The 26649-nt window shown below is 41.5% G+C and overlaps 1 protein-coding gene across 3 annotated transcripts in view; it reads right to left on the bottom strand.

The window, feature by feature from the left end:
- SCN8A (sodium voltage-gated channel alpha subunit 8) overlaps positions 1-26649 on the bottom strand; it is a 115549-nt gene that overhangs the window by 52194 nt on the left and 36706 nt on the right. For 2 of the 3 annotated variants that reach the window (XM_022572127.3, XM_022572126.3), the window contains exons 6-11: positions 21458-21679; positions 20441-20504; positions 18547-18688; positions 16435-16641; positions 15282-15575; positions 6889-7251 (exon numbers count right to left, since the gene is read on the bottom strand). In XM_022572127.3, the coding sequence (XP_022427835.1) occupies positions 6889-7251; positions 15282-15575; positions 16435-16641; positions 18547-18688; positions 20441-20504; positions 21458-21679 (1292 nt within the window). Of the gene's footprint in view, positions 1-6855; positions 7252-15281; positions 15576-16434; positions 16642-18546; positions 18689-20440; positions 20505-21457; positions 21680-26649 lie in introns of all 3 variants that reach the window. The other variant, XM_030763083.2, reaches the window with a different exon arrangement.

The raw sequence follows: 26649 nt of genomic DNA, 5'->3' as shown, positions 1-26649 counted from the left end.
TAAATTTTAAAAAAGAAACAAATAAAAGAAGATGCTGAGAAATGAACATTTCAAAGCCCATACTTAGGAAATTCTAGAAGGTAAAAAGAGAAATCCATTAATTATCTTTTTACAAAGGCAAGAGCACTTAGCATAGATCCAAATAACTGGTTCCATCAAACGTCTTGGTAATAATAAGATATCCAGAAAAATTCCCACATATTTGTAAATTCAACAACAGACTTCTAAAGATCTGTGGATCAAAGAGTTTTGCACAGGGAAATTTAAAAAATACTTTAACTGATGACAATGAAAACACAATACATCAAGATTTATGGGATGAAGCTAAAGAAATTGTTAGAGAAAATTTTACAGCTTAAAAAAGATATAAGATCAATGCTCGAAGCTTCTGCCTTGAGAAACTAGAAAAAGAGGATCAAATTAAGCCATAGGTAAGTATATGAAAGGAAATAATAAGAATGGAAATTAATGAATTAGTAAATGGACAAACAACAGACAATCAAAAAAGGTCAAATGCTGGTTCTTTAAAAAGATTAATAAAATTGATAATTCCCCAGGCAAGACTGATCAAGAAAAAAAAAATAGAGAAAACACAAATTATAATTTTCAGGAGTGAAAAAACAGGATATCACTATAAATCCTATAGACGTTATTAAGATAATAAGGATATGTTGTGAATAACTTTATGCCATTTCATCTTGGATGAAACAGACAAACATATCCAAACACAACTTATAAAAACTGACATAAGAAGAAATAGAAAATCTAAATAGCCCATATTAATTCAAGAAATTATAATAAAAAATCTTATCACAAAGAGAACTCTAGGCCCAGATGGGGCTCCATAAGTGAATTCTATCAAATGTTTATGGAAGAAATAATACTAATTTTACACAAATTCTTTCAGAAAACAGAGGTTAAGAGAATACTTCTCAACTTCTTTTATAAAGCAAACATAACCCTGATACTAAACCTGACAAGAACATTACAAGAAAAGAAAATTAGAGATCAATATCCCCCACCAACAGAGATGTGAAATCCTTAACAAAATATTAGTAAATAGAATCCAGCAATATATACAAAGGATACTACATCATGACCAACAGAGTTTATCCCAGGAAAGCAAGGTTAATTTAATACTAGGAAAAAGGTCAGTGTTATTCATCATGCTAACAGAATAAAGGAGAAAAACCATATGATCATCTCACAGATGCAGAAAAAGAACATTTAACAAAATTCAACACCTCTGCATAAAAATAAAATCCCTCAGCAAGCCACAAATACAATGTAGCAGTTTCAGTCTGACAAAGATCATCTATGAAACCTATAGCCAACATCATGCTTCTTGGTGAAACATTAAATCCTCTTCCTCTAATACTGGAAACAAGGAAGGATGTACGCTTTCATCAAGTCTATTCAATTTTGTATCTAAAGTCTTAGCTAGTGCAATAAAGCAGGAAAAATAAATGAAGAGCATAAAGATTGCAGTTGCTGTTACTCACAGAAAATATTACTGTGCATGTAGGAAACACTATGGAATTTACCCAAAAAACCCAAACAACAAAAAACCCTCCAAGGCTAATAGAACCAATACATTAATTTATCAAGGTCATGAGATATAAGGTTAATATACAAAAATCAACTGTATTTCTATATTCTGGCAACAAATAATTGAAAATAAAAATTTTAATTATACCTTTTACAATAGTATCAAAAAATATCAAATACCAAGGAAAAAAAATCTAATGAAAGATGTCTAAGACCCCCACTAAAAACTAAACAACTTTGCTGAGAGAAACTTGAGAAGACTTAAATCAATGGAGAAATGTACCACATTCATAGTTTGGAAGACTCAATATAATTAACATGTCCATTCTCCCCAAAGTGATCTATAGATTCAGCACAATCACTACCAAAATTCTGTGTTTTCTGAAAAAACATATATTTATGTATAAGTTTTTGTGTGAACACCTGTTTTCCTGGGTATATACCTATGAGTAGAATCTCTGAGTCATCTGATAACTCTATGTTTAACTTTATGAGGAGCTGCCAAACTGTTTTCCAAAGTGTCTGCACCATTTCACTTTCCAACCAGTAACGTTGGCTATTGTTTCTTGTGTCAGACTATGACCAGTTGAAGGGAAGAAAACCTGGAGCAGACTCTCTCCCATGTAAAGCAGCTTCATCGTCACCTTCCACGTAGAATCTGCTTGGGATTCTGTGAGGTATGTCTCTACTATTGGCTCAGCTGCCCAATTCTCATCACCTGGAAGGTGGGAAGGAGGTGTCCTCCTCCAAGCATGCTGAGACCCAAGGACCAGAGGAAAGATCACATACTCACTCTCTCCCCTCCCTTATTTCCTGGGGTCATCTTTTGAGGGGGCGGGAGATGAAGGTGTATATTTTTATTTGTTTCGTTTTCTTTCATTTTGTTGGGGAGGGAGGAGGAGAACTAACAACTTTTTAAAGTCAGGAGCCTCTCTGCCTTTTAAAAATTCAGCCCCTAAGGAGCCTTGGTGCAAAACTATCAGTAACAGAGGAAGCCATTGGGAACCTTAATTACTTTAAACCCAATACAAATTTGTTGCATTTCTCTTAACTCAAACACAAAGTTTATTAGGCCACTGACTTCCAACCTCCTAAATTGTAGCTGTCCTTCTCAAAGAGATATTCTACCATGTCTGCAGATGGCAGGTTCTGCCCACATTTCTATAGATCTATCCAAGGAGTCTCAACTTGTTATTGATTCTGAACTGCTTTCACAAGGAAATACATAACTGGCAACTTACCAGCCAGTCACCTTTCTTGGGACTAAAATTTAGAGCATTTTAGAAGTGGGCTTAGGACTCAGCCATTTATCTCCTGTTTCAAGCCTTTCTAAAATTTTTGCAGTATTCTGCTTTAAAATACTGTGCAATAATTTCTCCTTCTCAAAGGATCTTTGGAATCTTAGAAGAAATCCGACCCTCTCCAAGTCAAGCAATTCAGCAGAAATCCCACTGTCTACTTCTCAGGCTACAAAGGCCAAAAAAGTATAGGGAAAGGAATGGAAACTGGCTTTCTGAATACCAAGGATGGGCCAAGTAATATGCTTCACATTTTATAAATGTTATTACATTTAATCTTCAAATAGCCCTATAACAACGGTCTTTTTTATCTCTTTTTTACAGATAAGGAAATGGGCTTAGAGATGCTCATTTTTCAGGATCACTTGAGTAAATAAAGAACCCGGGCTTCGTAGTTAGCATAGCATAATGGTTAGTGGTTAATGCTGTGGAGTTTGATTGTCTGGATTCAAATCCTAACTCTACTGCTTACTGTGCAATCTTGGACAAGTTGCTTTACTTCTCTAAGCCTTGGTTTCCTCCTCGTAAAATGCACACAATAGTAGTATCTAACTCAGAGGGCAGGAGCTGTGAGCATGAAATGAGATAATGCTTTGCATTTACAACATGATTTCTGAGTTATGTGTGTTTTTGGATGGTCAGTGGCACCTGCTTCCTTTACGAGTGAAGAGCAATGATTTTCCAGCTCAGAGATGAAGACATGGGGAAAGTCCCCTTATCCTCTGCTTCAGCAAAACGCAAAAGTTCTCAAACTATCAAAAAATTATCGCCACTCAATCACAACTGAATAGTTAATGAAGATGTGAAGTAGTTTTTGAGGAGATTCTAATGAGGTGATGTCTGGATGTCTTTTTTTTCATAGGGAATATCACATTTCTTAATTTGAGCCTAAAGAAAAAAAAAAAACAGATGTGGCATAGCCCAAGCATTAATGTTGTGTGAGATCAGCTTATGGACCATCAACGGCTCCTACACCAGTCCATAAAGCATGAGTATGTAACTGGAAGCACTCTGATGGTTCAGGCGAGGACAAGTTCATCTGTAGCTGCAGACGCATCCAAAACGTTTTGACAGTGAGAATCGCTATCTTCTCGCCCAAAGAGGTATAATAATTGCTCACTTGGCCCAGGCTGCATATAACATTATGAATATATTAATTCCTTCTAAGAGAAATGACTTTTCCTACTTCCCAAATAAGCAGTCAGGAAGTTCTCTTGGCGTCAGGAAGACCTTGGTTCCATTTCCACAAGTCACTAAGTCTCTGAGTCTATCTGTTGATTGGATAAAACCACCTACTGAATGGGGAAGTTATAAGAATTAAATGAGATCATACATATAAAGTGCTTAGCATAGTGTCATCAGAACTCAGTCTATGGCAGCTATAAGTATTAGGCCCATTGTAGAAAACTAGAAAGAACAGAAGAGTGTTAAGGAAGGGAAAAAAAGTCACTAATAATTTCCCCTTCCAAAGGCAGCTACTGTTAACTTTTAGTCAGTCATCTTTTTTCTATATGCAGTTTGTCTTTATATAGATGATATCATACCACACAAACTATATGCATTCTGTTATTGTTTTGTTTTGTCTTTTTGGCCTATTAATGTAACTTAGATATTTCCCCATACCATTAACAGCTAGGAGGTGCTTCTTTATGGCTTCTAACAAAATAATTTTTCCTCGTTATGAAGCCCTTGGGAATGATACAGTCCTACCTACCTCATCTTCCTGCCACTTTGGGATCTGACCTCCTGGCCTTGGGAATCCTCAGGTCGGTCACCATCATCACTTGGGGCCACTGCAAAGCATCTCCTAAGTGCTTACAGGGTGTTGAGTGTGCAGGACCCCCAAAACCCCAAAGGCAGCGTTCTGTCAGCCACAACGTAAGGCAGCGCAGACAGCCTTACATTCCACAGCCATCTGCTCAACTGCCTCTCAAATTTATCTCCCACACAATATAACAGAAGCTGCTAAAAAAACAAAAACAAAACCCGCAAACCCGCTCAGCTGCCTTTAAGCTGAAGTTCAAGCTCCTTCTTCCTGGATACCTTTTCTAATACCTTCTCTTCAAAGAAAAAGCAAGATATATTACTTCGCTTAAATATTTTTTAAAACTGCTAGGATATCAAAATTTACTTTCGCTTTCAAAATCTGAATTATCCCCACTGTACTGTCCATGCTGATCCACCCCTCATTCTCCATTGATATCATCTCTTGTTTTATTAGAGAACATAATTATCTATCTAATTACGGAGCCAAACAATTTACATCTAGACAGAGAACCAGTGAAGATCAAAAATTTATATTTCAAGTAAAGACAGTCATTCATAACAGTTATTCTGGCCAACTACCTAGCTTGGAGGGGGGCTTTGGAGCCACCGTTTGTTGTCATTATTGTTCCTATTACGCTTGATCTGAAACAAACAGTTCTCCAGAAGAGCAATGGCCACGTGACTAGGCGGAGAAGACATGAAAATTAACTGAGAAAGAGGAGACTGAGGTTTCTGAAAGGTCTGTCAATGATGAGCTGTGTAACCCCAAGGAGTACAAACTCACTGAGCCTGTTTCCCCACCTCAAAAACAGGAATAATCAGCTCCATTTTGTCAGCCTTATGGAATTTTAATTCGAAACAAATAAAGCATGCAAAAGTAATGTGTACCTTGTAAAGAGCTACACAAACATAAGGGGGAAAACATTTTGCTTTTAAATAAAAAGTCAGGAAGAGAAAGGACAACATCAAATATCCTGTCTTCTGAATTTAGGACAGTCAACAACTGTCCTAAAGTGCTAAAAACAGATCATTCTGAATAAGTCCATCCTTGATTGTCCAATTTTCCTCCACACATGCATCATGCTAATTAAAGGGCTGGCTATCTTCATGCTGTGTTAGAGGAAACTGAAGTGTTGCAACAAAACAGACTGACATGCTATCTCAAGAAGCTGAGACCGGCTAAGGAGGGACTGAGGAAAGTTAAGGAACTAGAGGTAGAAAGGATTAGGATCACTAAGGTTATAAGAATTTAAAACTAGAAAAAAAGGTATAAACAGCTTAGAATCTAAAGAAATGTTAAGGGATGGCTTTTCCCAAAGAGGCGAGCCATTATCCTAGCCCCTAGACAAGCGATTTTGTGAAGCTATGAAACACAGCTCCTCCAGAGCTTGACATTTGATTACATTTAAAATTCATCTTTCACTTCCCTTTTCCTTCCTCCCCCATATACCATGTGTTCTTGCCCTGACCACCTACCTTCCCCTCCTTCGATTTATTTACATCTCAATCCCTTTCAAATGTCTAGGTCCAGTTCCCCACTGGTTTCCTTAACCTCTCCTTGCCTGGCTCTCCCAGTGCCTACTTCCTACCCTCAGCCTCACCCATGCACATTCCTCTTTGGAAAAAGAGGAAAAATCACATCTCACTCTTGTAGAGGAGACTAAGAAAATTATTCAAAGCTATGTTACTTTTTTTTTTTTTAAATAGGAAGACAAGAGCTTTAAATTCCAAGTTGTTTCCCTAAGAGGAGGGAGGACGTAGGGGGAGAGAAGCAATGATAGTTCCAAACCCGCTCAGACTTGGTCATTGGTGACAGCAGAGGCCCTTCTCATTCCATCCGGGCAGGATCCTCTGGCCAGAGGCATTCAGTCAAAGCAGGTGTGGGGAGGAAAAGAGATAAGCAGGCAGAGACGTGCAGAGATGGAGAGAGAGAAAAAGGGATAAAATAAAGGAAAGAGTTGATGGGGAAAGGGCCAGAGTCAGAAACAAGAAAGGAAGATGGGGGAAAATGGAGCAAGGAATAAATTAAAAGGGAAAACAGGGCGAGTAAAAGAGGAGGGCTGAAGAGAGAAATAAGAACAAACCAGGAGGGAGAAAACAGAAGTGGTGGGGGGCCGAGACACGAGTTGGGATGGAGCGTGGAAGAGAGGCCGGGTGGAATGGACAGAGCAGGGAGAGGAGAGAGGAAGGGAGTGGGAGAGAAGGCCATGCCTAGCCTCGGTCCACTTTTTTACTTCCTTACACTGTCATCAGTGGCTGCCTTATCTATTGTCACCTCTGGCAGGAGACGCCCGCTGATGTGGGAGCCGGGGCCGCCGATGAGGGACACCACACCGTTGCAGTCCACCGTGCTGTTGCGCTTGACGCTGCGCCGCAGGCTGGGGAATATGCGCGAGGAGCGGCTGCCCTGGCTGTAGCCGCTGTAGCCGCTGTAGCTGCTGCGGCGCTCGCGGGCTCGGATGGGGATGAAGAGCGAGTCCCGGCGGCCCTCGCTCTCCTCCACCGTGCTGTGCTCGTCGTCCGCAAACTCGTTCTCGGAGCCCGGGTCCCGGAACCGCCCGGGCCCCCTGAAGCTGAAGATGCTGCTTTTGCTGTTGTGGCGGGACAGGAATGGGGAGCCCGGAATGCTGAGCAGTGACTGTAGGGGCAGGAAGAGAGAGAGACAGAGAGGGAGGCATGAGACAGGAAGGGGACCCCGTAGAGGCTGAACAAAGGCTGTCAGCTTCCCCAGCCTGGCCCCATCCTTGCATTCCTGTTCATCAGAACACAGGTGTTTCCAGAAAGCACTTCTGGACGTTGAATTTCTACTGCTTTTAACACCCATCATTGCTCGCTTCTCCTTGCCCCATAACCTTGCGATACACCTGTCTTTGACCTGTTAACTATTAACAAGTTCTATTCACTGTTCACCCATGTATTGAAAGGATGCTTTTATCTCATGCTCTGTGTATCGAATCCACCAGGAAATACATTCAGTGTCTACTTCTCATTACTATGAGCTCACCTGGAGTGTGCCTTTAATCTACCAAGTTAGATTCTATGCCACACTTGGCAAAAGGAGAGAATTTAAAAGTGCCCAGTCACTTGCCACTCTCTCAATGGGTACCACATGCCCTAGAGGCTAAGAACTATGCCAATAGTTTTTTAGTTCAGTTGAAAATGGTATGTCCCCTCCTCCTCCACTTTAAAGTCAACGTTTCTTTCATGAGAAGTTTAAGTATTTGTAAATTATATAATTCCCAGCATTGACATTTTAAAGTCAAACTTGTATTTATCACTTAGAAATTTTTCATCTTTTTCTCCTTCAGCTCATACTTCCATTCCACCTGCCCTAGAGAATTTTATGCTAATGTATATCTTTATGCTTTAATGCATTTTACTGATCACCTTTCAATACTTTTCTGCAACAAAAAATTATAAACTGTACTTAAAATTAAAAAAAAAATTTTCCTGTGACCATGAGTCTCCAAGAAATTTAAAAAATTCTCCTGGATTGCGTTTTTATTACAATTCTCATTAATACAATTGATCAGAAATATATTCTACATTTTATAAGTAATTACTAAGCTTAAAAAGAAAATTTTATTAAAATATATCTCAATGAGATGAATTTTTTTTTCCAATTGGTGTTTTGGTGTTTAAATATTTGTAGATAGTATTATTTATTATTAGAATCAAACATGGCTCAACAGCAACCCCTCTCTCCCTTCTAATATTATTTAGATTTTAAGTGCTGAGAAACCTTATTCATGTAAATGGTACCTTGGAACAGAAGAATATTGTTATAAACAGTAATGTCACTCAATTCTTTGAACTCCTTCTAAGTCATATACCAAAATCGTATAGAAAGCTATCAGCAAAATTTATCTTAATGATCTATCAGCTGACAATTAAATCAAGTCCTCTTTCAATTGTGTTGAAAGCAAAGAACTGAAAACCACCCAACTTGCCAAAGGACTTGTACCCAGTTGATAGAAGTATTCCATTTCCTGATTCCTGAGGATATCAAAAAGGCCTTATTTATTATTAACTAATAATTATATCGGTACCTCTTACAGGGGGTTATTCTTTTACTTTAAAGGAACCATATTTAACCCAACAGAAAAGGTTGGAATAACCAAAATATTGTCAATTTCTATACATCACTGCCAACATTAATTTTTTAATAAAATGATGTTATCACATGCTTTAAAGATATTTTCATCAAAACCTTAAAGCCACAGGCTTAGCTCATTTAATTTACAAAAATGCCCACCATATGATCTAATTAGCAAAGCCAGTCCCCAATGTCAAAGCAATTGGCCAAATCAGACTTATTTTCATTGGAAAAAGTATGACTTCATTTTTAATTTTTAATAAATGTATTAATATGTATCCCAGTGACATCCATCTTGCTCCTGAACTTAAAACATCCCATTGCCCCTGATTATAACTCTATATTTCACTCTTATTAGAAGTATATAAGAGATAGGTAAATTCAGAAAGCCTTACAATGGGTTTGTTTCCTAGATTAAAGAAAACTTTTTAGACCCTAATATTTTCAACTGTCCCTTTGTTTCGCACCTCCAAAGATTTTTATATCTTAGGGCAATACACCACTTAGGATTTGGGATGAGAGAGAGGTATGCCTTCCTTTTGTAAAGTGGGAGAAGGCTGACTGTGAAAAGAAAAGTGGAAAAGAACTGGTGTGACTTTGGACAACAGGCCTCACCCTAGGCATAGGAAAATGTAACTTAAAGATCTGGAAATCAGGTTCCTTAAAACCGTGCTTAGAAAGTCTTCAAGTACCCTGAGGGGATGCAATCCCAGTTTGAGGACCTCTGCTCTAGGAGAACAAAACCTGACAGACAACTGACCTCAGACAATCCTCCTTGCTACCCTGAGATACTCAGTTTGCCCAATCATGGCTTTGAAGGAATTTCAAAGTAACTTTTAGCTATATAAGATTTTTGCCTTAGAGTTTAGGCCTTACCCTTCTGGTAAAATGATTCCACTGTGAAAGTTCTTTGTGGGCTAGGACTCTGCCAATATAGTATACATATTAAAAGTGCTAAATAAACATTTTAAAATAATACTTTTGATGATAACCCTGGAATGGCTGTAGGGCTCCTCTTTAATATTTCTGCCCGTATCTTTTTTTTACCTAGAACTCCACTTCTAGTTCTAGACTCAAAATGATCCCAGTTCCATTCTCTTCCTGTAATGTACAAAGCCCCCATGCCCAGGTGGGTACATTTTTTTTGGATATTTCTAGTTTTATCATACTTCACTCTCTAACCTGTATTTCCCTTGTTATGTAGTCTCTTCTTGCCTTGGTTTGAAGCAACTCACAAATCTCTGAGATAATAAATGAATTTGATTACTGGAAACTGCATCAAGAAAACCACTTATCACAGATCATTTTACACAAATGTTACTGTTAAATACATACTATATGCCGTATGTAGGCCTCTAAAAAATAGGATTCAGGTATGCAGCATCTCTGACCCCTTTCCTGATCACTCTGACTTGTTCTGCTCTTCTGCCTCATTCCTGCACCAGAGAGGAGGAGCTGCATGGGTTAGATTCTAGAATGTTCACTGGGTCTCATTTATGAGTGGAGGGTGTCACTGTGTATTAAAAGGGTACATACATGGCCATGTTCCTTCTCCATGCTGTTGAGCTGATAGAGGGGTCAGCGCCTCCTCCAGCTTATTGTTTGCTATTCCTCATTTCACATATATGTTTGGGCACCCTCACTGATTCATTCCCCTGAACCATTCACAGATCAATTCTAGTATGTAATCTGCTACTGGTTTGCAATGAGACAGTAAAAACCTGAGAGAAGCATTTAGAAATTTTAATAGCAAGTAGGCATTTTTACAACATCCAAGAATGTGATAATTTTTCTAGAAGTTTATTGCAATTATATTTTACAAGAGTATCGTTCATGAAGAAATGGGAAAGACAAAAACTGGTCCTTCGCTACAGATAGTTTGAGAAACACTTCTCTAAACAATGTGGCTGGCCAGAAGATTTGTTAAGTGTTAGAACGTACCTATGAGTTTTGGTTCCTTTCTTTCTTTTTTTTTTAAATATTTATTTATTTAGGCTGTGCCGGGTCTTAGTTGCAGCATGCGGGATCTGGTTCCCTGATCAGGGATCGAACCCAGGGCCCCTGCCTTGGGAGCATGGAGTCTCACCCACTGGACCACCAGGGAAGTCCCACCTATGATTTTGTTTTAATCAGGTATGGTAAGGTGACAGACACAGAGATAACTGCCTTTGAAAGAAGAGTTTATTACTTACAGTTCCCAAAATAAGGGGGCATGGCATGCTGCACCATGTCATGCCAGGCCACACAGGGCCTCACGGGGGGGGGGGGGGGGGGTGGGGGTGGGGGTGGGGGTGGGTACGAGGGTCAGTCAGGAGGCAGGAGGAGCGAGGGGAAAAGCCCGGCCCAGAGCCTTTGCTGTGGAAGGGATGGGTGAGGCAGAGTATTACTACCGTGTGGGGCTTCTAAGCAAGTCTTGGCAGTCAGCCACGGACTCTAGGAATCCACAGTTCTTTTCAAATGGGGAAATTAGAGGAAGTGAACATTTTCATGCAAAGCAGGACATCTCAGAAGCCCAGCTTTATTTCTGAGCTGGGGAGCAATCAGTGCAACTGTGTGCTGAAGCCTATGGATTAATCAGAGCCCACTCAATAGCAAAGTGTTAATGGTACTAGGGTATTCATTGCCTAGCTCAGGACGGCTCTCAAGACAAGGGCTGGATTACAACAAAGCTACAGTCACAGTTTTCCCCCAAAAGAGACTGAACTAGGAGAAAGGTGAGATGAAGGTGAGACAGAGATGGTTCCAGGCCATAAAGGAGTCCCAGAAGGGGTTAAATCAGACTTATAAAAGTTCTTCATTCATTTTTCCAACAAATACCTGAATGGGCATAGAAGCAGACCTTGGCTTTAGGATTTTATCTGAGAGGGGAGAGGATATGACCATTAGTAAATATAAAACCACATACAGTAAAAAGCAACATGCAAAGAGGTACGTATAAACATAATGGAAAGATGAAATGATAATTTCCAATTGGGGGTGGGATGGAGGAGGGTCAGGGAAGGTTTCTTGAGAAAAGGATGTGAAGAATAAATACAACGTGGACAATTCAGAAATGGAAAAAACAGGGCATCTTAGAGAGGCTGTTTCTGGAGCAAAACAGAGGGTAGAAAAGAAGCATCGTGTATGAGAAGCATCTAGTAGTTCACTGTGGTGTAAGTATAGGGTGCTTGAAGGGGCACAGGGACTGGAGACTGAAGAGGGAGTCTGCATCGGGGAGGGGGAGTGCTATGAATTCCACCCCAAAGGGGAGTTCCCTCTCCCATTCTTCTTAGTAACTACTCTAAACTGTCACTATTGTCTTCAAGCTCCCGAATCAACCTCTCAAACCCTTCGATAAGATTTTTAATTTCCTACATTATTAAAAACTAGAGACTGACAGGTGCCATCTTTCTCTACTTCCTACTCCCCATCTACAAACTTATCCACATACACCCACCTCTCTTGTGCTGGCGTCTTTGGGGGGGACAAGGTACCCCCTTTCCTGTTAGAGGCTACACCTATTTTCACATCTCCCAAGACTGTGTTCTACTTTCTTTTCTGTTCTACTCCATTTTTACTTCCAACCCTCCTTCTTCTGGGTTTCCTCTCCAACAGATTATAAAATTGCTTATTTTTGGGCTTCCCTGGTGGCACAGTGGTTGACAGTCCGCCTGCCGATGCAGGGAACATGGGTTCGTGCCTCGGTCCGGGAAGATCGCACATGCCGCGGAGCGGCTGCGCCCGTGAGCCATGGCCGCTGAGCCTGCGCATCCGGAGCCTGTGCTCCGCAACTGGAGAGGCCACAACAGCGAGAGGCCCGTGTACCGCAAAATAAAAAAAAAAAAGCTTATTTTCACCCACATTCTTTTTTTTTCTTTTAAGATGTTGGGGGTAGGAGTTGTTTATTAATTAATTAATTAATTTTTGCTGTGTTTGGTCTTCGTTCCTGTGCGAGGGCTTTCTCTAGTTGTGGCAAGCGGGGGCCACTCTTCATCGCGGTGCGCGGGCCTTTCACTATTGCGGCCTCTCTTGTTGTGGAGCACAGGCTCCAGACGCGTAGGCTCAGTAGTTGTGGCTCACGGTCCTAGTTGCTCCGCGGCATGTGGGATCCTCCCAGACCAGGGCTCGAACCCGTGTCCCCTGCATTGGCAGGCAGATTCTCAACCACTGCACCACCAGGGAAGCCCCCACCCACATTCTTTAAAGAAGTTTGAATGAGAAGTCTTTACTTCCCACTCAACATGGCATCCACCCTTACCCTGGACTGAAATGTAACTTTCAAGTTCTCAATGACTTCTACTGCCGAATCCAACAGACATTTCCAGTTCTGATCTCATCAAGCATCTCTGTTAAGTTTCAATCCATTGATCACTCCACTGCCTTCTCCCACCCTTGTGCTCTCCAGCCCTCACTGCACTGTCGGTTCTCTTAGCACCTCTAACGACCGTTCACTTGTCTTCCTCCATGAGCTCCATCTCTGATGGCCGTGAACATCAGTGGCCCACTGTTCTTCCACCTGACACACCTCTCCAAGTCATCTCATCCAGTCTCATGGTTTTAATCCCCACCTCTTCCCTGAGCTATCATTTGACTATCCATGTGTCTACTTGGTTTCCCAACAAACAATTCAAACTTGGGATGTCTAAACTGGAACATACTTTTCTTCCAAACCTGGAATGTCCTTTCTTCCGTCTTACTGCTCCCTCACCAACACACATGTACATTACTTGACTAACTCCTGTTTATCCTTCATTGATCTTCCCCAGAAAATCTTTGCTGAACCTCCAGGTTGGGATAGATCGGTGCCCTCCAAAACACCCCAGTGTATCTCAATTATGGAATAATATCATCAGTGTTATTACACAAATAATTTTTTTAATGTATCTGGTTGCCCCATTACACTGTAAGCTCCCTAGGGCAGGGATGGTGTTCTAACCACCTTTTAATCTCTAGGACCTAGCACAATCCTTTCTTTTTCTTTTTTTTTTTTTTATGCGGGCCTCTCACTGTTGTGGCCTCTCCCGTTGCGGAGCACAGGCTCCGGACGCGCAGGCTCAGCGGCCATGGCTCACGGGCGCAGCCACTCCGCGGCATGTGGGATCTTCCCGGACCGGGGCACGAACCCGTGTCCTCTGCATCGGCAGGCGGACTCTCAACCACTGCGCCACCAGAGAAGCCCCCTAGCACAATCCTTGACATACAGTAGGCACTCCATAAATGCTTGGTGACAAATAATGAGAGATATGTTTTAGGAAGTGATCTGCTGACAATATATAAAACATAAAGGAGAGAGAGACAGACAAGAGTGAATGAAGCTGCAATGGATAACTGCAGTAGAACAAAGTAACACAAAGTCTGAACTAAAACAGGATTAATACGAATAAAAAGAAGGGGATGGACATGAGAGATTCTGCTGTGATAAAATGAACTGGACTAGCAAAAGACTGAACTGGGAGGTGAGAGATGTAAGGGAGAGGCACAATCAATCATCTCTGGGAAACAAGAAAAGACACTGAATACACTGCCATAACCAGGAACTGTAATCTATTCTATACCTTACAAAACTTTCTTTGAAAGGGGGAATTAGGGTTTCCCTGGTGGCGCAGTGGTTAAGAATTAGCCTGCCAACGCAGGGGACACGGGTTCAAGCCCTGGTCTCGGAAGACCACACATGCCGCAGAGCAACTAAGCCCGTGCACCACAACTACTGAACCTGCGCTCTAGAGCCCGTGTGCCAAAACTCCTGAAGCCCGCGTGCCTAGAGCCTGTGCTCCGCAACAAAAGAAGCCACCGCAATGAGAAGCCTATGCACCGCAACAAAGAGTAACCCCCCCTCACCGAAACGAGAGAAAACCTGCATGCAACGACGAAGACCCAATGCAGCCAAAAACAAATTAAAAAAAAAAATTGGGGAATTAAATGGCTTAAGAATTGGATTTTGGTGGTGTTCTCTGGAATCCAAAAATACCTATTACGTGATGAAATTTATAGTCATACAATGCTCAGTAATAATCCGTAAGTCCTCTCTCCCTTCTCGTTTAGTTTCCCAATTTATCAAAGTTGGGTAAAACTGGAGGCTTTTAATATATCATAGGCTAATTTATCAGCATGACACTATACAGCTAGAATAATTAATTACTAGAACTTGTTACACTCAAATAAGGTGACCTAAAGAGTTCCATGACTTTTTTTTTTTAACCTAAAATTACATGAAACTCTTAAAAAGAGGTATTTGATCTAAATTCTGAAGTTCAGATGCTAAGAGGAGAAAAGTTCTTCATGACATTTTAGAACATAAGGCTTGCTGGTTGTGACACAGACTTTACTGCTATGGTAAGTTTGCCAAAGGTGACCAGGTTGTCCTAGGGCTAGCTTTAGAGCAGAGAAGGGAGGGCAGGATTAGAGCACAGGGCAGCCCTAATATGCGAGTAACACTTCCTCCTAAAGGAAAACAGCGTGTAGGTATGGAGAAAAAGGCCTGAGAATGCAGGGATGGGTGTGGAAAACGTAAACCAAAGGGGAACATGAGAATCAAGTGAGATTAGGAAAACCAAAATTTCTTCGGCTTATTTGACCCAGCGCAAAGAGTTTACCTGATTCATGATGGAAAATTTCCTCCCAATTCTGTTGTCTGGTAGCCGAAAGCCCTTCCTCCTCATACCATCTTCTGACTCTGACTTGAACACCTTCTCGGGATCCCCTTTCTCTTCTCCTTCAGAGAGCTCCTTTTGTTTCCTCTTCTTTCTCCTGTTACGTCTCTCTTTGGCACTCTTGGAACTGAGCTTAGAGATTTCAGATGAGCTTCGGGGAGAGCCTGCCCCTTCTTCACCTTCTTCCTCTATGGCATCTTCTGAGACAGTTCCTGCTGAAGTGGCCATCGCCGCCGCCTACGAAAGGAGCCACAGCAACAGGGCAGATCAGAAGCAATGAACTGGAGCCACCCAAAGCCAAGCAATTAGTACAGATCACTTCCTTTCCCACAGATAGGAGAAAAAGGGAAAAAAGGAGGAAGGAAAACCAGCCCGTCAGAGGAGACTGTGGCTGGGGCCTGGTATCCCTTTTTCCTAGCTGAATTTGTATCGTGGCACACGGCCTTGCATAATCAGAGCAGAACGGCATGGTGAGAACTCTGGGGTTTATTCTCTTGAGTATCTCAGACAAGAACGTGGCTGCCACCTTCGTACCAAATGATCCTTTTTCTGGACAACTCTGAAAATCAATGCTAAGAAACTATACTATACATTATGGGCCCAACAATGTAAAAATCCATGTATATTTGGATAAAGATGAAAAAGTAAAGTGTTAGGGTGTTGGTGGAATCACAAGTTTGTTTTTCAAATTTTACTTTCATATTTTACCTGTATCTTCTTTTCAAGACTTGCTATGACCACAGAGAATCTCTGAAGGAGACCCTAATGTTTTTCTCAACAAGAAGGCTATGCTTATATGAAGCATTATATAGACTGCTCTGGCCACTTTCTTTTCTCCCCAGCCAGCACAGCAGTTGTACACTGAACAGTTGAGAAATTCAACAAAAGATCATATTCACAAATAATTTGGCCATTAAGACAAATGGAATAATTGGACTGACCATCTGCAGTTGTTACTTGGGTTATTTTAATCAGATCAGTGACTTCTATTTGACAGGGACTGATGCCTAAAAAGATCAATTGGAATGGCAGTCAGGTGGGGCCTTAGTCACCGTGATCTGGCAGGAAGGACCATAGCAAAGAATTGGTCACCGACCTGTGCCTCTTCCTGTTGCTTCTTAAGTTGCTCCAACATTGCTTTGAATTCAGCCTCTTTCTGCTCTGCTTCCTCCAGCGTTGCCTGATTCTGTTCTTCGTAAGCCATGGCCACCACAGCCAAGATCAAGTTCACCAGATAGAAAGAACCCACAAAGATGACCAAGACGAAGAAGATCATGTACGTTTTCCCAGCTGCTCTTAAGGTCTGTAAAGACAAAGAGACAAAGAACACTTTCTGAGTCGCTTGCATCAAACGAATCAGGCTGAAAACAACTCATGGGCTGGTGTTCCTCTGCAGGGGCACTACTGCATTTTTACACTTTTTTTTTTTTGCAGCATGTGGGATCTTCCCGGACCGGGGCACGAACCTGTGTCCCCTGCATCGGCAGGCGGACTCTCAACCACTGCGCCACCAGGGAAGCCCCCACTACTGCATTTTGAACAGGACAGTACTTCACTGTGTGGTGCTTCTTCACGCTGCAGAACACTTAGCATCCCCAACGGCCAAATGGCCTCCCCTACCCTCAACTCACAGTAAATGTTGGTAGTATGTCCCATTCATTATGACAAAAAAGTCCTCTTCCACTTCCAAATACTCTTAATATACTCCTTTTGTAGGAAAATGCTTAATTTTTTTTTTAAAGGAAAAATCGCTCTGGGCTAAGAATTACATTTGACTTTGTCAGCTCGTTCTAAAACAAGTCTGAAGAAATGAATACAAGACCTCAGCTCATTTATCTACTGGTCCTCAAAGAGCATTAACAGACAAATTCCATCTCTGGGATCAGGTCCAAGTCATAGGAAGTCCCTATCTTGAGGGACATCCTTCCTTAGCCTGTTGCAATGGGATGAGTTTTTTGCGTGTGTGCGTGGTACACGGACCTCTCACTGTTGTGGCCTCTCCCGTTGCGGAGCACAAGCTCCGGACACGCAGGCTCAGCAGCCATGGCTCACGGGCCCAGCCGCTCCACGGCATGTGGGATCTTCCCGGCCCAGAGCGCGAACCCATGTCCCCTGCATCGGCAGGCGGACTCTCAACCACTGCGCCACCAGGGAAGCCCCGTAAGATGAATTTTTAAAGAGGGGTATGACATAAAGGATAGTGGAAGGAAAAGAAAACAGGAAGGAGGATCCCAAGAGTACTCCTTGGGGAATACTCAAGGAATACTGAGTATTCCTTGAGCAAGCACATAGACATCAAAGAACAATTGTGTTTTAGGTTATGTACACGGGACCCACTATTACTTAGTTTGCATTTTTGTTCTTCTCAACCACAAATTGAAACTTAGCATAAGTCACAAATATTTCATGGGAAAGATTCAATCCTGAGGGAATACTAGGTTGTACAACAGAAAGGAAGAGTTCTAGGAGATACGAATAAGAAACTTCCCTTAAAGAGCTTCCTTCATGCCTGAGGGGAACACATTTCTTATCCTCAAACTAATTTGCATTACCAAATGCTAGAGTCAAATGGAAAACAATGGATCATCAGAGAATCTCTAAACTGGAAGACCCTCAGCAGTCACCTAGACTAACTTCTCCACCGCAACCAGCAAAATTAAACGACTTGCCCAGAGTCACCAAAGCAGCCCAACAGAATAGTAGTGACCTTTAAAAAAAAATCTGTCACAACATTCTTGAACAAATACAAATGTGTTACAAATTTCAAAACATGGACAAGATCTTATCCAAGATCCCTGTGGATAAAATCTCATCTTTATAATGTCTAGCATAGTGCCTTGTACAATGTGTTTAATATTTCTTAAAAAGATGCCATAAGCCCAAAAATCCAAAAGGAGAAATACTGAAGATGGTCTGGTGAAATGATAGGAAGTAGGTAGACAATGCAGATTCCCCGGCCAGGCAAGAGGCTCTCAAGTCTGTGAACCTCTACAGCTACACAAGATGAGCATTAAAGGACCGGGCCAAGAGCTGGGAGAATTCACTTACTTTTGTAAACCAGCTGACTCTGAGAAATACCATCCTAAGATCCTATAAAACGTCTTCACCAAAGGTCTCTCACACAGAATGTCCCCAACCCCACATATCCTCATGCAAATTCTATCACCAAAGAAAAAGAGGTAGCACTTGAAAAAGAGGTATTACTTACTAATTGATACAAGTTCTCCCAGTAGTCCTGGGTCATAAGGCGAAACAATGCCAAGAAGGCCCAGCTAAAAGTGTCAAAGCTTGTGTAACCATAGTTGGGGTTCCTTCCTGCTTTCATACACTGGTATCCCTCTGGGCATTGCCTGAGGAAAGAAAGGGAAACAAACGGCTTTTCAGTGTAATCCTACCCAGTCATCAGCTGTAAGGCATCTCTATGACCTTGGAGATAATAAATATATAGATGGTTATTTATTACAGGCCAACAAACAGGAATTAAAAAAAAGAAAAAGAGGAAAGAAACAAAGTAGCAAGGTCAATTTTTCAAAAAATGATGTCATGGGGACAGTCAAGGATCAGAATCACCTGAAAAATGTTGATTCCTATGACCTACCCAAGACCTAGGAATAAAAGCTCTGGACATGGGATCCAGGAATCTGTATTCTTAAGGGGCGTGTCAGATGATTCTTATGCATGCCAAAATTTGAGAATCACTGTCCTAGATTCATATCAATGTGCAATTCAACCCAATTTAACTTAGCTGCTATCCGAAATGACAAATGGCTAGAAGTTCCTCTTAATCATCTCGATTCTCTTCACACCCACTGTGACATCCATGTCATACTGGGGATTTCAGTGACCTTGATTATAACAGTTCTGCTTTAAGACTCGCCTGATATTTATTTCAGCGTAATTTCTAGTATCTACTTCAATACAGAAATTAAATGAACTTCTAGTCGTCATGTCATCTTAAAACACCAACTCCTGTATTTACCAATATACTCTAAATAATGACACTACACTCTACATTTATATAGCCCTCTGTTTACAAAGCACTTTCACATATGTTATGTAATTGGATCCTTACATAACCCTTTGAGAAAGTGAGAACATGATTAAATCCGTTTTTAGATGAAGAAACTGAGGCTCACATAAGTTAAATGGCTTGCCAAAAGTCTAGAAGTAGCAGAATCAGGACTAAACTTTGTTGCTGTACACTCATGTTCATAGCAGCATTATTCACAAGAGCTAAAATGTGGAAACAACCCAAGTGTCTACTGACAGATGAATGGATAAACAAAATGTGATATATACATACAATGGAATATTATTCAGCCTTAAAAAGGAAGGAAATTCTGACATATATATACTATAACATGATGAACCCTGAGGACATTATGCTAAGTGAAATAAGCCAGTTGCAGAAAGACAATTACTGTATGATTCTACTTAAGTAAGGTACTTACACTGGTCAAAATCATAGAGACAGAAAGTAGAATGGTGGTCACCAGGGGCTGAGTGGAGGGGAGAATGGGGAGTTATTGGGTACAGAGTTTCAGTGTAGGAAGATGAAGAGTTCTGGAGATGCATGGTGGTGATGGTCGCATAACAACATCAGCATACTTAATACCACTGAACTGTACATGTAGAAATGGTTAAGAGACCAAATTTTATGTTACGTGTATTTTGCCACAGTATAAAAAGGGGAAAAGATATTACATTGCAACTCTTTCCCCTCCCCCATGTTGTCTGGCCCGGCATATTCTGGGTCAACCTTGGGTGCTAACCTATCATGAAGATGGTGTCCTTATTCGATATTTTATTAATTGCGTTAGGATAGAATGAGGAGAGTCTTCAAGAGACAGGCAAGATATCTGATGTTATAGATTCTGTCTTTAGCCTTTTACATCTTTAATTTTGGCTTGAGACTATGGACACCTTCACCTACTAGTGAAATGTCAACTTTGGACGGACAAATATAAGACAGAAAGAAAATCTGAGTCACCCAATACGTCGGGCCCACTAAGGATCTGAGCACAAAGAAAGAGAACGTATTGTCCATTTTTGTCTGACAAATTATTTTAAGGGAGGAGAATAAAATTAGGTGAGCTACTTACCCAGCATCAGAACTGTTCCCACAGAGCAAAGGTTCCAGCATGCCAGGAACTGTGTAAAAATTTGCTAGAAAAGTTTGAAGAGGCAGGAAATGAATAAGGCAGATTTCAGTGAATGAGAGAATAAACAGTTATTGATTTTAGCTCATATAAATCTTTTCTGACAGCAGTGAAACCTGATAAGAATTCTCTCCCATTAACTATTTTCCTATATATATTTAACAATGAAAAGTGCTGCTGTGTAGCCTTTAGTGCAATGTTCTTTTCACAGACACCTGACTTCTACTCGTACTTCAGATCTGTATGCCACGTTCTAGCACTTGAATCAAAGGGTTTTTACACCACTCTACTCTTCTATCCTTATAACTTCTCTCTACCAAAGATAAACTGATTGCTAGTTACCATGCCCCACTTTAAATCAGAAGGCACGTTTGCCTTTCGCGTCCCTGAAATCCCCTTTGCAACACTTTCTTGTAGATACTAACTGCCTTTATTCCTCAGGAGTGACTAACAGTGAGACTGCTAACTTTCCCCCATTGTTTTACAGAAGTACTACTATACCAAATATTCTAAGGGCAAGACCCAAGCGCCTTGATTCCTGAAATGAACTTGTTAAAACTCCTTAACTGTAATAGGATCAAATGATTACTTAGAGATTACTTGACTCCCTAAGACCAGATTGATTCCTAAGGTCTAAGTAGCATTCAGAAACCTTACTAGGTATATACTCTATAAACTAAATGTTTACATATCTCAGGGAAAAGAGGATTTTTATCAAGGTTCTAAGCCTGATTTTCAAAGCAAAAGTTTAGGGGTACATGTGAAAAAGATCTAAAGTTTCATTTTTGCTTTTAAAGGGAGAGAATAGAGAGAGAGGGAGAGGGGGCTGATATCTGAGAGCTTCTGAACATAATCCGACCTCAAGGGAAGGGGGTAAGTTCACAAGGCTCCTTCCAGCGGTCCTGGCCTTCCTTTCTGGAAGACTTTTTCTTCCCCACTTGCAGAGATGGGGCCACCTACTTTTATTGTTGATGTACTCTTCCCAGTCAAAGCCCTTGGTGCCATTTTCAAGATAGCTCTCGTTGAAGTTTATGGGCCACACCACACACTTGTTTCGCAGGTTTCCCATGAAGAGCTGCAGTCCGATCAAGGCAAAGACACTCAGGCAGAACACTGTCAGGATCATCACATCCGACAGCTTCTTCACGGACTGAATCAGGGCGCCCACGATGGTCTTCAGGCCTGAGGGGAGAGAACCCCCAGAGTCAGAGTCATCCCACAGCCCTCCCCACCTCCCCCAGCCTCCCCGCTCCGCCACGGCTCTTAGTCTGCCCCACAGGGCCGCCCATGATGCACGGCCACTTCACCATTTACACCATGGGAATAACAGTGGGGCGGCGGTATTATCAGTTCTTCCAGGGGCATCAATTTTTAAGTCAATATTTTTTGAAAAAGAAAGTCCCTTCTCCAGCATGTGGCTCTTTTCTTCCTGGAAGCACTTCCCTGTCTCTGACTGCTTCTCAGCGACTCAGATGAGTCAAGGTCTTACTTGCCTCAGTGTTGCCACACATGCTGTTCCCTCTGCCTGGAATGCTTCCTTCCCTTCTCTTGTCCCTCCTGCCTGTTTCCTATTCATCCTCCACTCTGGCTTAAAGAGCAATTCCCCCAGAAAGCCTTCCCTGACTTTATGACTCTTCTCCCTCCCCTACTATTACTATTTTAATAGCACCTTTTACTTCCTCTGTAGTATTTATCATGGTTATAGTTAATTATGTCTGCCTTGTTCACAGGTGTATCTGCATGGCTTAGCCCACAAGGTACTCAGTAAATATTAGCTGAATAAACAAATAGAAAATCAGGAATTGAGGAGGCTTCCAGTTTGGAAAGAGAACTACAGGTAAGTTTAAAAGCCAATAATAGGTGAGAAGGTACAATAATATTTTCCCAAGAGCTCTGGAAATGCCAATGTATTGAAAAGGTTAATCAGTATCAATCTAGTATTTGTGGTTTCTATTTCCACTAAAAAATATACCTTCTCTGCATCACATATACTATATCTTTTCTCTGTCCTAGATTAAAAACTTGAAAAAGTTTAAAATAACATATAACCCACTTGAATTGGCGGTTTAAATGCAAGCCACTGGTTCAAATTTGAATCTGCAGGCAGATTTCTTAACTGCACAGGGAGAGATCAGTGATAGGAGGCAAAGGAAAGTATGGTTGTGGGCTCGTGATGTTTGGATCAAGACTGAGTCTACATGTGGTTCTCCTGGACATATGCTCACACATCAGCTAACCATAAACCATAAGACATGGCCAAGAAAGCACTGAGCACTCCCGGGGTGCCAAAACACCAGGACGGACAGCAGGCAGACACAGAGCCTTGACACACAGGCCTCAAGAGGGATCTTATCCCTAATGTACTTCTTTTGTTTTGTTTTGTTTTTGCGGTACGCGGGCCTCTCACTGCTGTGGCCTCTCTGGTTGCGGAGCACAGGCTCCGGACGCGCAGGCTCCGCGGCCATGGCTCACGGGCCCAGCCGCTCCGCGGCATGTGGGATCTTCCTGGACCGGGGCACGAACCCGCGTCCCCTGCATCGGCAGGCGGACTCCCAACCACTGCGCCACCAGGGAAGCCCCCTAATCTACTTCTGAAGACAAGACTATCACACTGAAATTCTACAGAAATCCTAACCCTGGCTCTGATCCTAACCCTAATCCCAATTCTAATCCTGAGTCTAGGTAGATAATTACTAATCTTAATCAAGTTATACAACTTACTTACGTGGCCTGAGCAATAAACCTAACCTCCTTGGATCTCAGTGTTTTCATCTTTAAAATGGGGATGATTATAGTAGAATATCATAGGGCTGTTGCGAGGATTAAGCATGATTCATACAAACACTTAACACAGCACCTGGCACACAATAAATGAATCAAATGTTAACCATTTTTGTCTGAACCTTAGTTTACTCATTTGTAAAAGGTATTTAAAATATCAACCTCGCTGGGTTGTTGTGAGGTTTAAATAAGATAATGAATGTTAAATACCAAGTACAGTGCCTGGTAGTTACCACCTGTTAGCTATCACTATTATACATATGTTGCCCTCCTCAAAGAGACAGGATAATGGGATAATGACACTGCATGGCTAACCTCGTACGATGGTGATCTAATGGGTGGTGTGGACGTGACTCTTCTTTTGCTGTATTTTGCAAGTGACTACCTAGAATTTTCAAAGTTGAGTCCAATGGTGGTAATGGATGCTGTGCCTAGCACAACCCCTGGCACAAAGCAGACACTTAATATGTTTTTAAGTTCTTTACTGAAAGAGTAAATGAGTAAGAAGCTTTCTTTCATACAGATATCCTGAAAGGGATGTAAGGGAAATTAAAGAAAAAAGAGCCAAGAGTTAGACTGTAGAGACGTGGCAGTGTGCAAAGGCTTATGTTTGCTCACAGAGCGGGCCTTCCCTGGACACTGTGGCCACCAAAGGGATTAGGAAGAGCTTGCCTGGGCTCCAGGGATAAGGCATTTCTGGCCTGATTCCTTGTCTCCTCACAGGGCTGTTCAGAAAGAGCACAAGGCAGGAATCAGAAAGCAGGAATTCTGATCCTGGCTCAGCCACTATTTATGACCTACTGTGTTTCAGAACAAACTTAAGGTCACCTCCCGGTCTCATTTTCTCATACACAGAACATGGATAAACACAGGAGCACCGGCAGTGGGCAGTGGAGGAGAAGCTGAAGAATCATCTCTAAAAGTGTTTTGGTTTTTTTTTCTTTTTTAAATCTTTTTAACCGTGCCTTGTGGCACGTGGGATCTTAGCTCCCCGACCAGGGATCAAACCCGTGCCCCCTGCAGTGGAAGCGCAGAGTCTTAACCACTGGACCGCCAGGGAGGTCCCTCTAAAAGTCTTTAAAAATAGGGCAGAGATATTTACTTGTTCGTGATTTAGTAGCTGAAGTTTCAATCTTTTATTCCAAAGTCCTGGAAAATTGTATCATAATCACACAGCTAGGTAAGAAGGTATTGGTGGTACAGAATAAAAGGCAGCTATAAAGAAGTAAAAATTGCTCCAGTGTTCTGGAACTCATTTCAATAAGTTGCTAAGGAATAGAAAAGTCCTTCACTGTATTTGGCTGGGTTGAGGCAGGTGTGTGTTGGGTCGATAAGTCAATTCTAGGCTCCTAAAATTATACAGTTCTGCTTTCAAAGTCAAAGAGTGATTTTTAAAAAAAGAGTAGTTGATAAACCATAATGGAAAAGAATATGAAAAAGAATGTGTGTATATGTATAACTGAGTCACTTTTCTGTACAGCAGTAATTAACACAACATTGTAATTCAACTATACGTCAATAAAAAATAAATTAAAAAAAAAAAGAGTAGTTGAATAGGTCACTGAAGAATGGCTGTAAAGTTTATTTTCCTGGACTTCTTTATGAAGAGCTTATATAGCCATCTCTCCTGAAGGGTTCAGACAATCACCTGTCTGAATACTGGATGATAGTTCAAGGCCCTTTCTACTTCTATGTTAATGAATTGAGAAATGAGCTGTAAGCTGTCATTTGTATTAGTAACAAGAGGATAAAACTTTAAAATAGTCAAACCAATGTATTTGTGACATTAATTAATTTTTAAAAACATACAATTTTAGCATAAGTCTAATCTGATTTTCCTGGGCTGGGAACTCTTTGGACAGTTCCAAGCCCATACAACAGGACATTCCAGGCTATGACCTCAAACTGTCTTCTGTTCCCTAAGGGTGGGCTCCCAGCAGCCTTGTTTGTAGGAAGTGACCTTCTCTTAGTAGTTAGATGTCAGGATGCACACCTGACCTAAATCTAGATCCTGTCCTCCAGGAATATAGAATGGAACAAGAGACAGTCCAGTAGCCTTTTCATGTGGTGGGAATGATAATATATAAATCTGGAAGCTAAATGGTAGCCATATTCTATCATTATATTAGGATATGTCTGTGAAGTCAAGACAGCATTCTAAGGGACAGAAAAAGGAAATAGGAGCATGGAGAAGAGAAAGATGAAGACAAGGTACTCCCTGGTGTCTGGGGCTTTCTGGCTCTGCATTCTGCTTTCACTGGCTTCCAGAAGCCCCAAAGCATTCCAGCCCGTACTTTCCTTGAAGTACTCCTGTATCTTTTTACTTGCAACCAGAGATGCTCAAATAATACACCAACCCTACATGGAACTCCTCACTTTTCTGGGGATTGACCTGAACACTCACAATCGGCTGGTTCAACATCTCTTCTCCATAAACCAGATGCCACTGCTGAAGAAATCTGTACACACGAGTCCAGAAAGCTAAAAACAATTTTCAAGTGTTTTCCTTTGAAGTCTGAGGCTTAGATCAACTCCTCTGTGGAGTTCTTTCAACTTTCAAGAAGGTTAAAATAGAGACTTAAGTTGGAAATGGTATTCAGCCGCTTATACTTCACAGGGTCTCAAAGGAACAAAACTTAATTAAGCAAAAATGATCACTAAATAACACTATGGCCAACCAAAAAGTTTACTCTCTAAGATTCTCATCCAGATTGTTAGGAGAAAATTAGAGGAAGGCACAGGAAGAAGAAAGGTGATGTAACTTAATATCTGTAAGTGAAGTTAGGCACACAATTACTTAGCAATATTAAATGTAAATGGTTACTGGATTACACACAGGCCTCAGCCAAGACTCTTCTTCCTTCCATTAGTGTTGATAACTGCAAATGACCATATCTGCAGACGCTGATGCCAATTTATGGAAATGACGCCATCAATGCTTTTCTTTTTTTTTTTTTTTTTTTTTGTGGTACGCAGGCCTCTCACTGTTGTGGCCTCTCCCGTTGCGGAGCACAGGCTCTGGACGTGCAGGCTCAGCAGCCATGGCTCACGGGCCCAGCCGCCCCGCGGCATGTGGGATCCTCCCGGACCGGGGCACGAACCCACGTCCCCTGCATCGGCAGGCCGACTCTCAACCACTGCGCCACCAGGGAAGTCCCATCAATGCTTTTCTTAAGCTCAACCTTCATAGTCTTGCCAGCAGTGGCTGCCACATACTAGTAAACACAGCCAAGCAAAAGTGCTCCCCCAGCAACAAGCAACACGGGACAAAAAAAGTAAGAAGTTGCTGGTAGAATTTCTGACCCGAGGCGTGCAAGAATGGAGAATGCCACTGTTCTGGTTGTGAGGATAAACTGTCTTACTTCCTCGAC

The sequence above is a fragment of the Delphinapterus leucas genome, chromosome 11 (genome assembly GCF_059928025.1).
Source record: "Delphinapterus leucas isolate spDelLeu-1000000601 "Yukka" chromosome 11, BTC_Dleu_Yukka2, whole genome shotgun sequence".
Lineage (NCBI taxonomy): Eukaryota > Metazoa > Chordata > Mammalia > Artiodactyla > Monodontidae > Delphinapterus > Delphinapterus leucas.
The sequence above is the reverse complement of the archived record's forward strand: the minus strand, read 5'-3'. Positions and strand labels throughout refer to the sequence as shown.